Raw genomic sequence first — 14,882 nt, 5'->3', positions numbered from 1 at the left:
TGGGGGTCTGTATGTTGGAGAAACAGGACAAAAACTTAAGGCAAGGATGAGGTCCCATCGCCACACTATAAAGGAAAAAAAGACACACTTTCCTGTGGCCAAACATTTCTGCAGCCCAGGACACAATCAGGATCATATGAAAGTGATTATACTAAAAGGAAATTTCAAATCACAAAGGGACAGGAGGGTCTGGGAATACAAATTAATGACAACGTTTGACACCCTTAACACAGGACTGAATCTATCCGAGGGATTTATGGCCCACTACAACATCTGAGGAATCTGGCCCAGAGAGAGTGAGGGCATCGGAGCTCTAACTCTGGTCTGTCATCAACTTAGAGACAATAAAACTTTCACACTACTTATCTACAAACTTATCTACAAACTCAATTTACAAGCTCATTCTGTTATTTTGTTTTGTTTTGATCTTAAGAATGTCCATCTATCACATCTTGTTCCTACTCTGCTGTGTATATATATGTGTTTCTTCACACACCTTGTTATACCATGCCTGAGGAAGAGACCTAAGTAGTCTCGAAAGCTTGCATTTTAACAACATTTATTTTTGTTAGCCATTAAAAGGTATCATATTTGCTAGATTGCTATTTTGTTTTTCTCACTGAGGAACAATAAAACTTTTCTGTATATAGCCTTAACACTATCACTGCCTGTCAGACTGTTGGCTGTACCATATATGCCTATGTCCTTGCAATATATGCATAGTACAATCTTACTGTGTGCTGCGTATAGCTCTAACACAGAGGTAATGTATTATCAGTACCTTATAGGCTAAATGTCTACGTCACTGCAATGTATGCCTAGTACAAGCCTAGTACACACAGGGATGCTGTGTTATCGGCACCATATAGGCTGCCTGCCTATATCATTGCAATATATGCATAGTACAATCTTACTGTGTGCTGCGTATAGCTCTAACACACTTGTCAGATGTACTGTATTAACAGTACCATATAGGCTAAATGTCTACGTCACTGTATGCCTAGTACAAGTAGTACATGCCTAGTACTAGCAGGTATGCTGTGTTATCGGCACCATATAGGCTGCCTGCCTATATCATTGCAATATGTGCTTAGTACAAGCTTACTGGGTACTGTGCGTAGCTTTCACAGGAGTATGATGTGTTGGCGGTGCCATATAGGCGTCCTGCCTATTTTATGGCATTTTTTGCCTTGTATGCTTGCTGTATCTAGTGTACTGTATTAACACTATTCCTGCTTGTCAAAAGTATGTTGGGTTCATGGTGCCTTTAGCTGCCGGTTCACAGTGCAATAATACTGCAATACCTTCCAGGGGAGTCCCTGGGACTCTGGGGCTCTGGCGCTGATGTCTGGTACATCCTCTGATGCTGGCCTAGGCCCCCATGATTGAGTAAAGCTTATAAGCAAGCTGCTACAATGCGTGGGCGAAGCCCACAGCTACAGCCTCCTCTCAGGAGCCTGCTTGGTCCAAGTTCTTTACTCAGTTGACGGTGCAGCTAGTAGACAAAGCTCTCATCTACACCGCCCCTGCAGCCTTGGACTAGCATCATCCTCAGGGTGGAACCCCCTTGAGTGGGTGCTGTCCATCCTTGGCGGGTGTGGCCCCACGCACAGCAGAAGCATTCTGTACACACAGGTTGTGGATACCCCCGTTGTCCATACTCCTCCGTCAGCAGAGACAGAAATGAGGACACCTAGAATTAGGATTGTCTAGAGGGGGCCGTCGACGACGGTATTGTCGATGGGGGGCCTGTGATGAGGTCAATCCAACTCCTCGTCTTGAGGTGCAGGCCTTCATCTCCGCTATCTAAGAGGTCCTTGCCCTAAATGACCCCGCTGTGCCGCCTACACCTTTGGGAACCTCCTTAGGTGTACTCTGGGTTTCTTCCGTAAATCAGTATACTTGACAAGTCATCCGTTGGGAGATACCTAACTGGAAGTTTAGCTTGCCATAAGCGATTTCCCTTCCTTTTACCCACTTCCACAGGAGGATAGAGTCCCCTGGGAGACTGTCCCTAAGGTGGGCGCACTCCTGCCCCAGGCGTCTGCTTGGGTGGCTACGGCCTTAGTTACCTGAGCAACTCCTCTTGCAGCGGACAGGTGTCTGAGGAAAACCTGTTGCCTTCTATTGAGTATCAGGTGACACTTTACCATGGGGGTGGCGGCTCTGGGCTGCACACACCTACAGGGGTCTGCGCTCTTGGAAGGCCCGAACTCAAAAACCCTTTTGAGGGTTCCTTCTTATTTGGGACAGAGCCATTAGATACTGTTTGGCAGCGGATATCCCTTCTGGGGGATTGCCATCTGCCCTACAGTCCAGGATCAGCCATCTCTTCTCCCCCTGGCGGATGTCTGTGCATGCCTGCATGGGGGGGCCCTACGGTTTGTGTTGTCGGCCTTCGCATTGGCAAAATAGGCTCAGTTCCGTTCCCGCCCTCTACAGGGGAGGATTCTCTCCAGGGGGTTGGGACCCTACCACAATATCCGGCCCCAGAAGTTCACACAACAGTGCCTCTCTCCCTTTCAGGGTGGCTTCGGGGCGGAACTTCACTACGGGGATGGCCTTTCGGGATCCACCAGTGGACACTCCTTACCACGGAGGCTAGTCTCCATGTTTAGGGGGAGGTCACTTGTCAAAGTTCATTCCAGGGTATCTGGACCACTCTGTAGGTCCAGCTCTCCATCATCGTCCTCGAACTGAGGACAGTCTTCCGGGCTCTCCGCCTGGCGGAACCCTGACTTAGGGATCGCCCAGTGCAGGTTCATTCGGACATTGCGAAACGGGTGGCTTATGTTAACCACCAAGGTGGCACTCGCTGTCAGCCAGCAATGACAGAACCCTCCTGCATCTTTCAGGGGCTGAAGAAGAGGATCCCTGTTCTTTCTGCGATCTTTATCCTGAGAGTCCTATCTTGGGTAACGGTCTTCCTCGGCCGTCAGACCCTGGATGCCGGCGACTTGACCCTCCATAAGGAGGTGTTTCAAATGCTGGTACCATGGTGGAGCCTAACCGAGGTGGCCTTGTTGCCCTCTCGCTATAACCACATATCTCCACTAGGCGGGTCCGGGTCTTATGACCCGGGGGGGGCTTGCCTGGTGGAAGCCCTGTCCGCCCCGTGGCTGTCCACACTGATGGCGGATTTCCGCCATTCTTACTCCTCTCGCAAATGACTCGCAAGCTGATGCTGGAGGATGGCACGGTGATAGCGCATTTTCGCCATTCTTTCTCCTCTTGCGAATAACTTGCAACCTTATGCCGGAGGACGGCATGTTGATGGCGAATTTCCGCCATACTTACTCCTCTTGCGAATGACTCGCAAGCAGATGCCGGAGGACAGCACGTTGATGGCGCATTTCCGCCATTCTTACTCCTCTTGCGAATTACTCGCAAGCGGATGCCGGAGGAGGACACGTTGATCCTGGTTGCTCCACCGTGGCCCAGACGGATCTGGGTTTCGGATCTGCAGCCCCTGTCAGTAGCTCCTCCTATTCGCTTACCCTTATGCACAGGCCTGCTCTCTCAGGGTCCACGTCTAACTCTTGGCCTTGAGGCACCTGGCATTGACAGGGGGGCTGTTGAGACCTCCGGGTTAAGACCCAGGGGCTTTCACTCAAGAGTGATCCCCACCATGCTCAAGGCGAGGAAACCTTCCTAGACGGGGGTGTACCATCGCATATGGAGGGCTTATCTTTCCTGGTGTCAAGCTCTACGCTTCAAATTCCTACCTGGCTTAGGGTTCTGTCCTTTTTGCAGAAGGACCTGGAGGCTGGGTTGCATTTATCATCTTTAAAGGTTCAGATTTCGGCCTTGTACATCTGGTCGACGGGTGGCCCTGTCAACGGATGTCTGCACATTCCTGCAGGGTGTCTTGCATATCCAGCCTCCCTTTGTTACCCGGTTGCCCCATGGGATCTCTCTAGTCCTGTCGGCTTCAGGGCCCACCTTTTGTGCCATTGCGGTAGGTGAACCGGTGTTGACTCGCCTGGAAGATCATTTTGTTGTTGGCGATAGCTTTGGCCAGGGGAGTCTCTGACCCATCGGCTCCGTCCTGTAAGTCCTTTATTCTTGGTCTTTCGATATGACCGGGTGGTTCTTTGTACCGTCCTCTCTCTCTCACCTGCCTTAGGTGATGTCCAGCTTTCCTGTCAACCAGGACATTATTGTTCCGACATTAAGTCAGTACGAGGTTTCTACTGCTTGGTTCTCCTTGGACGTTGTCCGGCCGTGGCGCATCTACAGTATGTGCGCCGTTCTGGGCCATTCCACTAGTTAGGCTCTCTCTCTTTGTACTCCTATGGCTTTCAGATGAGAGGGTGGCCTGCCTCTACGCAAACTACTGCCCGCTGGATTCGCTCTGGCAGGCATATTTGGGAGCCTCCCTCCCGGTTCCGGTGGGGATTCGGGCACATTCCGTTAGGTCTGTGGGGGTGTCCTGGGCTGTTAGGGGCGGTGCTACAGTTGAACAAGTTTGCAGGGCGGCGACTTGGTCGTCCGCCAATACTGTCTTGCGTTTTTGACATGTTTGCCTCCCAGGACTCGGCCTTCGGCCAGAGTGTGTTGGCTGCAGCACAGGCGCATCCCCACCCATAGGTGGCTGCTTTAGGACGTCCCACTGTAACGCTGTGGCCCCTGATGTCTCCCGAAGGTGAAAATTAGATTTATGTCTTACCTGGTAAATCTCTTTCTTCGAGGACATCAGGGGCCACAGGGATCCCTCCCTGCCGCGCCTGCTTTACTTCCGTTACGGTTATGTTACGATTTTGTTATATTGTCCCTCGGTTGAGGGTACTAACATGCTTCAGAATGTGTTTCTGTGCGGTGCTTCTCTTCCTTCTCTCTTGTCTCCTGCCTTGGCTTGTTAAAAAAACTGAGCTTCCTGGCCTGGAGGCGGGGTAGAGGAGGGGAGGAGCCCGGCTGCCTGGGAGGCAGTTCAAGTTTAACCTCTAGGGTGCTGGTGCTCTCTCCCACTACCCACTGTAACACTGTGGCCCCTGATGTCCTCGAAGAAAGAGATTTACCAGGTAAGACATAAATCTAATTTTCCCCTTCCCTTGCAGGACATTTGCTCTATGATGGAAACACTGTGTTATAACGGGTGCCGGACGTGGTCCCGACAGTCGGGATCCTGACAGTCATTTACCCGATGCCGGACGCTGACAGACAGGTGCCCAACGGCCACCCGCTATTTTCCCTCGTGGGGGTCCACGACCCACATAGAGGGAGAATAGAAGAGGTGGCGAGCGTAGCGAGCCACTGCGCCCGCAAGGGGCTTTGCTGCGCTCACCATGCTGTCTGAGTCCGGGTAGTCGGGATCCCGACGTCGGGCTAATGACTGTCGGGATCCTGACTGTCGGAACCCTATACCACACCCGTTATAACAAGGCCTCATGCGGTCAGATATCTACATAACCTAGACACTAACCAGAACTAAAACTGTGTCGTAGATTTATTAAGCTCGGTGAAGTGATAAAGTGTCTGGTCTTTATCACCGGTTAATCAGCTCCTACCTGTCATTTTTCAAGCCAAGCCTGTAACTTCACAGGTAGGACCTGATTGGCTGGTGTTATCGTACCAGCCACATTATCACTTCACCGAGATTAATAATTTTTTACATTCGATTTTTCTAGCATCCGTAATGTAATTTTTCTTTAGATGCCTATTTGCTGTACAGAGACGTGGCCTGTTCATAGCTCAATGTCTTCACAAATTCTGTTTTCTTTTTCTGTTAAAGCATCTTTCGGAGGCCGTATTTTACATCTCGCTTCCTACATGCGCTGCTTGCCCCCCGAGTGGTGAGTATACAGACACAGAATCCAGTATGTAGGCATGTTCGTGCCAGAGTAGGGGCTGCTGCATCTCATTACATTTCATTATTAATAATAAAAATGACTACGTATTTATATAGTGCTCTTTCTCCAACAGGACTAACAATATACAAAATACAGAAGATCTAAGTAATACAGACATAAAATAGAAAATCTTACATGCACACTAAATTATCTAGATTACATCAGGGGGAGGGAGGTTCCGGGGGAATATGATGAAATCTACTTTGCAGTAAGGGCAGTGGACCAGAGGTGGTGGAGGCTGAGGCAGAGCATGCTGGGGTAGGTATCCGGATATTCCTACAAAGACCTAAGGAAGGTTACCATATGGTTATAAAAGGGTCAGACTAGATGGGTGATTCTCTGTTTCGAGGATCTGTGCACACATTCTGCCTCCCATCCATTCTGTTGCTGGTAGGGGATCATTGGGATCTGGAGAGGCGCCCATACAATTGGCATGACCAATTTTTTCCAGCTTGTATGATGACATAGGGATAATGAAACATTCTCTTCCTGCTTCCGTCCCTGTTCTGTTTTCCACCTTCCAATGATTACCAATCCCTATGCAGGTCTCCCTTCTGCCCTACTGCAAACACGGAACTGGGAAATGGAGTTAGGTACAGAACAGAGTAACAGATACAGAGTGGGCTGCAGTCATGTAGTGTCCTGTAATAATGTGGCTGTATCTGCATTTCTAGCCTTATATAATGCTTTCTCCTTTCTCTCAGCTTCCAGAGGTTCCTGACTCTCACATGTTACTTATTGACGCATTGAAAAGGTGAGAGCATCTTGTGTGGTGGAATAAAGATCTACCCTATCCATATAGTACCTGCATCTACTGTGCAGACTCATTGTGCTCCTGGGCCTTCCCTCAGTCAGTACGGACTGTCAGAATGATGTAGGACAGTACTTCCCACTCGCAGGCCATGTACTAAGGATATCCATGCACAACAGTTTGTGCTGAAGCAGGGATCTCCCTTATGACTGCACTGTATGTAATCCATGAGGACCAATTAGGGAAACCCTGCTCTAGGACATTCCCGGGCGTAATGGAGTTCTGGCTACTGGCCTTACCTATGTGTGACATGATGGCCTTCTCGTTGTCATGTGACGGAAGCCATCCTGTGGGGTTCCCCTCCCCTGCTGCTTATTATATAAAGCACTGATGTATTATGCAGCTGTATACAGAAGCCATGGTCTCCTTCACATCAGAAGTTGTATATGTTGTGCTACAGGGCCGATAAGATTCCCGTTGCTATGATGAATGCGTATTCCGACGCCTGTGAGCTGGAGAAACATCGGAAGCTGGAAGGTGAGATTGTGGTAATGTATGTATGAGGTGAGGCGTTATATGTGGTTGGTATTGAAGACAGGGCTGTGCTGTACATAAACGGGACAGTATGAAGGGTGCATGTTGGCTTTTCCAGTGTAAGTGTCACCTTGTTCTGAGCGGGCAGGGAGTACTGAACCTGCAAATAATTAGAGGTCTGATCCAGCATTAGGAGGTAAGGGGTAACATGCTCCTGGGGCACACTATACTGTATGTGGGCCAAAAACAGACCGGAGTGCAGATCTGCGGCCACATGTATTGTAACATTACTGGGAATCTGCAGCTGCGCAAATTGGCATCACTTCCCCTGATTGACAGGCAATGGTGCTGAGAGGGCAGGGAGTGTGTGGGGGGGAGGCAGTCTGGTGATCTCTTTGCCACACTTATGCAATGGTGATAGGCAATGGCGCTGAGAGGGCGGGGAGTGGGGGCAGTCTGGTGATTTCTGTGCCACACTTATGCGATGGTGACAGGCAATGACGCTGAGAGGGTATGGAGTGGGGGCAGTCTGGTGATTTCTGTGCCACACTTATGCGATGGTGACAGGCAATGGCGCTGAGAGGGGGCAGTCTGGTGATTGCTGTGCCACACTTACTCGATGGTGACAGGCAATGACGCTGAGAGGGTATGGAGTTGTGCCACACTTATTCGATGGTGACAGGCAATGGCTCTGAGAGGATGGGGAGTGGGGGCAGTCTGGTGATTGCTGTGCAACACTTATGCGATGGTGACAGGCAATGGCGCTGAGAGGGTGGGGAGTGGGGGCAGTCTGGTGATTGCTGTGCCACACTTATGCGATGGTGACAGGCAATGGCGCTGAGAGGGTGGGGAGTGGGGGCAGTCTGGTGATTTCTGTGCCACATTTATGCGATGGTGACAGGCAATGGCGCTGAGAGGATGGGGAGTGGGAGCAGTCTGGTGATTTCTGTGCCACACTTATGCGATGGTGACAGGCAATGGCGCTGAGAGGGTGGGGAGTGGGGGCAGTCTGGTGATTTCTGTGCCACACTTATGCGATGGTGACAGGCAATGGCACTGAGAGGGTGGGGAGTGGGGGCAGTCTGGTGATTGCTGTGCCACACTTATGCGATGGGGACAGGCAATGGCACTGAAAGGGTGGGGAGTGGGGGCAGTCTGGTGATTGCTGTGCCACACTTATGCGATGGGGACAGGCAATGGCACTGAAAGGGTGGGGAGTGGGGCCAGTCTGGTGATTGCTGGGCCACAATTATGTGATGGTGACAGGCAATGGCGCTGAGAGGGTGGGGAGTGGGGGCAGTCTGGTGATTTCTGTGCCACACTTATGCGATGGTGACAGGCAATGGCTCTGAGAGGGTGGGGAGTGGGGGCAGTCTGGTGATTGCTGTGTCGCACTTATACAATGGTGACAGGCAATGACGCTGAGAGGGTATGGAGTGGGGGCAGTCTGGTGATTGCTGTGCCACACTTATGCGATGGTGACAGGCAATGGCGCTGAGAGGATGGGGAGTGGGAGCAGTCTGGTGATTTCTGTGCCACACTTATGCGATGGTGACAGGCAATGGCGCTGAGAGGGTGGGGAGTGGGTGCAGTCTGGTGATTTCTGTGCCACACTTATGTGATGGTGACAGGCAATGGCGCTGAGAGGATGGGGAGTGGGAGCAGTCTGGTGATTTCTGTGCCACACTTATGCGATGGTGACAGGCAATGGCGCTGAGAGGGTGGGGAGTGGGGGCAGTCTGGTGATTTCTGTGCCACACTTATGCGATGGTGACAGGCAATGGCGCTGAGAGGATGGGGAGTGGGAGCAGTCTGGTGATTTCTGTGCCACACTTATGCGATGGTGACAGGCAATGGCGCTGAGAGGGTGGGGAGTGGGGGCAGTCTGGTGATTTCTGTGCCACACTTATGCGATGGTGACAGGCAATGGCACTGAGAGGGTGGGGAGTGGGGGCAGTCTGGTGATTGCTGTGCCACACTTATGCGATGGGGACAGGCAATGGCACTGAAAGGGTGGGGAGTGGGGGCAGTCTGGTGATTGCTGTGCCACACTTATGCGATGGTGACAGGCAGTGGCACTGACAGGGTGGGGAGTGGGGGCAGTCTGGTGATATCTGTGCCACACTTATGCGATGGTGACAGGCAATGGCGCTGAGAGGGTGAGGAGCGGGGGCAGTCTAGTGATTTCTGTGCCACACTTATGTGATGCTGACAGGTAATGACGCTGAGAGCGCGGGGAGTGGGGGCAGTCTGGTGATTGCTGTGCCACAATTATGTGATGGTGACAAGCAATGGCGCTGAGAGGGTGGGGAGTGGGGGCAGTCTGGTGATTTCTGTGCCACACTTATGTGATGGTGACAGGCAATGGCTCTGAGAGGGTGGGGAGTGGGGGCAGTCTGGTGATTGCTGTGTCGCACTTATACAATGGTGACAGGCAATGACGCTGAGAGGGTATGGAGTGGGGGCAGTCTGGTGATTGCTGTGCCACACTTATGCGATGGTGACAGGCAATGGCGCTGAGAGGATGGGGAGTGGGAGCAGTCTGGTGATTGCTGTGCCACACTTATGCGATGGGGACAGGCAATGGCACTGAGAGGGTGGGGAGTGGGGGCAGTCTGGTGATTGCTGTGCCACACTTATGCAATGGTGACAGGCAATGGCGCTGAGAGGGTGGGGAGTGGGGGCAGTCTGGTGATTTCTGTGCCACACTTATGCGATGGTGACAGGCAATGGCACTGAGAGGGTGGGGAGTGGGGGCAGTCTGGTGATTGCTGTGCCACACTTATGCGATGGGGACAGGCAATGGCACTGAAAGGGTGGGGAGTGGGGGCAGTCTGGTGATTGCTGTGCCACACTTATGCGATGGTGACAGGCAATGGCGCTGAGAGGGTGAGGAGCGGGGGCAGTCTAGTGATTTCTGTGCCACACTTATGTGATGCTGACAGGTAATAACGCTGAGAGCGCGGGGAGTGGGGGCAGTCTGGTGATTGCTGTGCCACAATTATGTGATGGTGACAAGCAATGGCGCTGAGAGGGTGGGGAGTGGGGGCAGTCTGGTGATTTCTGTGCCACACTTATGTGATGGTGACAGGCAATGGCTCTGAGAGGGTGGGGAGTGGGGGCAGTCTGGTGATTGCTGTGTCGCACTTATACAATGGTGACAGGCAATGACGCTGAGAGGGTATGGAGTGGGGGCAGTCTGGTGATTGCTGTGCCACACTTATGCGATGGTGACAGGCAATGGCGCTGAGAGGATGGGGAGTGGGAGCAGTCTGGTGATTGCTGTGCCACACTTATGCGATGGGGACAGGCAATGGCACTGAGAGGGTGGGGAGTGGGGGCAGTCTGGTGATTGCTGTGCCACACTTATGCAATGGTGACAGGCAATGGCGCTGAGAGGGTGGGGAGTGGGGGCAGTCTGGTAATTTCTGTGCCACACTTATGCGATGGTGACAGGCAATGGCGCTGAGAGGGTGAGGAGTGGGGGCAGTCTGGTGATTTCTGTGCCACACTTATGCGATGCTGACAGGCAATGACGCTGAGAGGGTGGGGAGTGGGGCCAGTCTGGTGATTGCTGGGCCACAATTATGTGATGGTGACAGGCAATGGCGCTGAGAGGGTGGGGAGTGGGGGCAGTCTGGTGATTTCTGTGCCACACTTATGCGATGGTGACAGGCAATGGCTCTGAGAGGGTGGGGAGTGGGGGCAGTCTGGTGATTGCTGTGTCGCACTTATACAATGGTGACAGGCAATGACGCTGAGAGGGTATGGAGTGGGGGCAGTCTGGTGATTGCTGTGCCACACTTATGCGATGGTGACAGGCAATGGCGCTGAGAGGATGGGGAGTGGGAGCAGTCTGGTGATTTCTGTGCCACACTTATGCGATGGTGACAGGCAATGGCGCTGAGAGGGTGGGGAGTGGGTGCAGTCTGGTGATTTCTGTGCCACACTTATGTGATGGTGACAGGCAATGGCGCTGAGAGGATGGGGAGTGGGAGCAGTCTGGTGATTTCTGTGCCACACTTATGCGATGGTGACAGGCAATGGCGCTGAGAGGGTGGGGAGTGGGGGCAGTCTGGTGATTTCTGTGCCACACTTATGCGATGGTGACAGGCAATGGCGCTGAGAGGATGGGGAGTGGGAGCAGTCTGGTGATTTCTGTGCCACACTTATGCGATGGTGACAGGCAATGGCGCTGAGAGGGTGGGGAGTGGGGGCAGTCTGGTGATTTCTGTGCCACACTTATGCGATGGTGACAGGCAATGGCACTGAGAGGGTGGGGAGTGGGGGCAGTCTGGTGATTGCTGTGCCACACTTATGCGATGGGGACAGGCAATGGCACTGAAAGGGTGGGGAGTGGGGGCAGTCTGGTGATTGCTGTGCCACACTTATGCGATGGTGACAGGCAGTGGCACTGACAGGGTGGGGAGTGGGGGCAGTCTGGTGATATCTGTGCCACACTTATGCGATGGTGACAGGCAATGGTGCTGAGAGGGTGAGGAGCGGGGGCAGTCTAGTGATTTCTGTGCCACACTTATGTGATGCTGACAGGTAATGACGCTGAGAGCGCGGGGAGTGGGGGCAGTCTGGTGATTGCTGTGCCACAATTATGTGATGGTGACAAGCAATGGCGCTGAGAGGGTGGGGAGTGGGGGCAGTCTGGTGATTTCTGTGCCACACTTATGTGATGGTGACAGGCAATGGCTCTGAGAGGGTGGGGAGTGGGGGCAGTCTGGTGATTGCTGTGTCGCACTTATACAATGGTGACAGGCAATGACGCTGAGAGGGTATGGAGTGGGGGCAGTCTGGTGATTGCTGTGCCACACTTATGCGATGGTGACAGGCAATGGCGCTGAGAGGATGGGGAGTGGGAGCAGTCTGGTGATTGCTGTGCCACACTTATGCGATGGGGACAGGCAATGGCACTGAGAGGGTGGGGAGTGGGGGCAGTCTGGTGATTGCTGTGCCACACTTATGCAATGGTGACAGGCAATGGCGCTGAGAGGGTGGGGAGTGGGGGCAGTCTGGTAATTTCTGTGCCACACTTATGCGATGGTGACAGGCAATGGCGCTGAGAGGGTGAGGAGTGGGGGCAGTCTGGTGATTTCTGTGCCACACTTATGCGATGCTGACAGGCAATGACGCTGAGAGGGTGGGGAGTGGGGGCAGTCTGGTGATTGCTGGGCCACAATTATGTGATGGTGACAGGCAATGGCGCTGAGAGGGTGGGGAGTGGGGGCAGTCTGGTGATTTCTGTGCCACACTTATGCGATGGTGACAGGCAATGGCTCTGAGAGGGTGGGGAGTGGGGGCAGTCTGGTGATTGCTGTGTCGCACTTATACAATGGTGACAGGCAATGACGCTGAGAGGGTATGGAGTGGGGGCAGTCTGGTGATTGCTGTGCCACACTTATGCGATGGTGACAGGCAATGGCGCTGAGAGGATGGGGAGTGGGAGCAGTCTGGTGATTTCTGTGCCACACTTATGCGATGGTGACAGGCAGTGGCACTGACAGGGTGGGGAGTGGGGGCAGTCTGGTGATATCTGTGCCACACTTATGCGATGGTGACAGGCAATGGCGCTGAGAGGGTGAGGAGCGGGGGCAGTCTAGTGATTTCTGTGCCACACTTATGTGATGCTGACAGGTAATGACGCTGAGAGCGCGGGGAGTGGGGGCAGTCTGGTGATTGCTGTGCCACAATTATGTGATGGTGACAAGCAATGGCGCTGAGAGGGTGGGGAGTGGGGGCAGTCTGGTGATTTCTGTGCCACACTTATGTGATGGTGACAGGCAATGGCTCTGAGAGGGTGGGGAGTGGGGGCAGTCTGGTGATTGCTGTGCCACAATTATGTGATGGTGACAGGCAATGGCGCTGAGAGGGTGGGGAGTGGGGGCAGTCTGGTGATTTCTGTGCCACACTTACTCGATGGTGACAGGCAATGATGCTGAGAGGGTATGGAGTGGGGACAATCTGGTGATTTCTGTGCCACACTTATGCGATGGTGACAGGCAATGATGCTGAGAGGGTATGGAGTGGGGACAATCTGGTGATTTCTGTGCCACACTTATGCGATGGGGACAGGCAATGGCTCTGAGAGGGTGGGGAGTGGGGGCAGTCTGGTGATTGCTGTGTCGCACTTATACAATGGTGACAGGCAATGACGCTGAGAGGGTATGGAGTGGGGGCAGTCTGGTTATTGCTGTGCCACACTTATGCGATGGTGACAGGCAATGGCGCTGAGAGGATGGGGAGTGGGAGCAGTCTGGTGATTGCTGTGCCACACTTATGCGATGGGGACAGGCAATGGCACTGAGAGGGTGGGGAGTGGGGGCAGTCTGGTGATTGCTGTGCCACACTTATGCAATGGTGACAGGCAATGGCGCTGAGAGGGTGGGGAGTGGGGGCAGTCTGGTGATTGCTGTGCCACACTTATGCGATGGTGACAGGCAATGGCGCTGAGAGGGTGGGGAGTGGGGGCAGTCTGGTGATCTCTTTGCCACACTTATGCAATGGTGATAGGCAATGGCGCTGAGAGGGCGGGGAGTGGGGGCAGTCTGGTGATTTCTGTGCCACACTTATGCGATGGTGACAGGCAATGACGCTGAGAGGGTATGGAGTGGGGGCAGTCTGGTGATTTCTGTGCCACACTTATGCGATGGTGACAGGCAATGGCGCTGAGAGGGGGCAGTCTGGTGATTGCTGTGCCACACTTACTCGATGGTGACAGGCAAAGACGCTGAGAGGGTATGGAGTTGTGCCACACTTATTCGATGGTGACAGGCAATGGCTCTGAGAGGATGGGGAGTGGGGGCAGTCTGGTGATTGCTGTGCAACACTTATGCGATGGTGACAGGCAATGGCGCTGAGAGGGTGGGGAGTGGGGGCAGTCTGGTGATTGCTGTGCCACACTTATGCGATGGTGACAGGCAATGGCGCTGAGAGGGTGGGGAGTGGGGGCAGTCTGGTGATTTCTGTGCCACATTTATGCGATGGTGACAGGCAATGGCGCTGAGAGGATGGGGAGTGGGAGCAGTCTGGTGATTTCTGTGCCACACTTATGCGATGGTGACAGGCAATGGCGCTGAGAGGGTGGGGAGTGGGGGCAGTCTGGTGATTTCTGTGCCACACTTATGCGATGGTGACAGGCAATGGCACTGAGAGGGTGGGGAGTGGGGGCAGTCTGGTGATTGCTGTGCCACACTTATGCGATGGGGACAGGCAATGGCACTGAAAGGGTGGGGAGTGGGGGCAGTCTGGTGATTGCTGTGCCACACTTATGCGATGGTGACAGGCAATGGCGCTGAGAGGGTGAGGAGCGGGGGCAGTCTAGTGATTTCTGTGCCACACTTATGTGATGCTGACAGGTAATGACGCTGAGAGCGCGGGGAGTGGGGGCAGTCTGGTGATTGCTGTGCCACAATTATGTGATGGTGACAAGCAATGGCGCTGAGAGGGTGGGGAGTGGGGGCAGTCTGGTGATTTCTGTGCCACACTTATGTGATGGTGACAGGCAATGGCTCTGAGAGGGTGGGGAGTGGGGGCAGTCTGGTGATTGCTGTGTCGCACTTATACAATGGTGACAGGCAATGACGCTGAGAGGGTATGGAGTGGGGGCAGTCTGGTGATTGCTGTGCCACACTTATGCGATGGTGACAGGCAATGGCGCTGAGAGGATGGGGAGTGGGAGCAGTCTGGTGATTGCTGTGCCACACTTATGCGATGGGGACAGGCAATGGCACTGAGAG

General features: G+C 53.4%; 1 protein-coding gene across 2 annotated transcripts in view; it reads left to right on the top strand.

Moving 5' to 3' along the window:
* The window catches only part of FANCA (FA complementation group A), a 102,657-nt gene that overhangs the window by 60,950 nt on the left and 26,825 nt on the right, over window positions 1–14,882 (top strand). For both annotated transcript variants that reach the window (XM_083164071.1, XM_083164072.1), the window contains exons 19-21: window positions 5,732–5,792; window positions 6,554–6,603; window positions 7,061–7,137. In XM_083164071.1, the coding sequence (XP_083020197.1) occupies window positions 5,732–5,792; window positions 6,554–6,603; window positions 7,061–7,137 (188 nt within the window). The remainder of the gene's footprint in view (window positions 1–5,731; window positions 5,793–6,553; window positions 6,604–7,060; window positions 7,138–14,882) is intronic.

The sequence above is a fragment of the Crinia signifera genome, chromosome 11 (assembly GCF_055691185.1).
Source record: "Crinia signifera chromosome 11, ASM5569118v1, whole genome shotgun sequence".
Lineage (NCBI taxonomy): Eukaryota > Metazoa > Chordata > Amphibia > Anura > Myobatrachidae > Crinia > Crinia signifera.
Note: the sequence above shows the minus strand (reverse complement) of the source record. Positions and strands in the feature narration are given on the sequence as shown.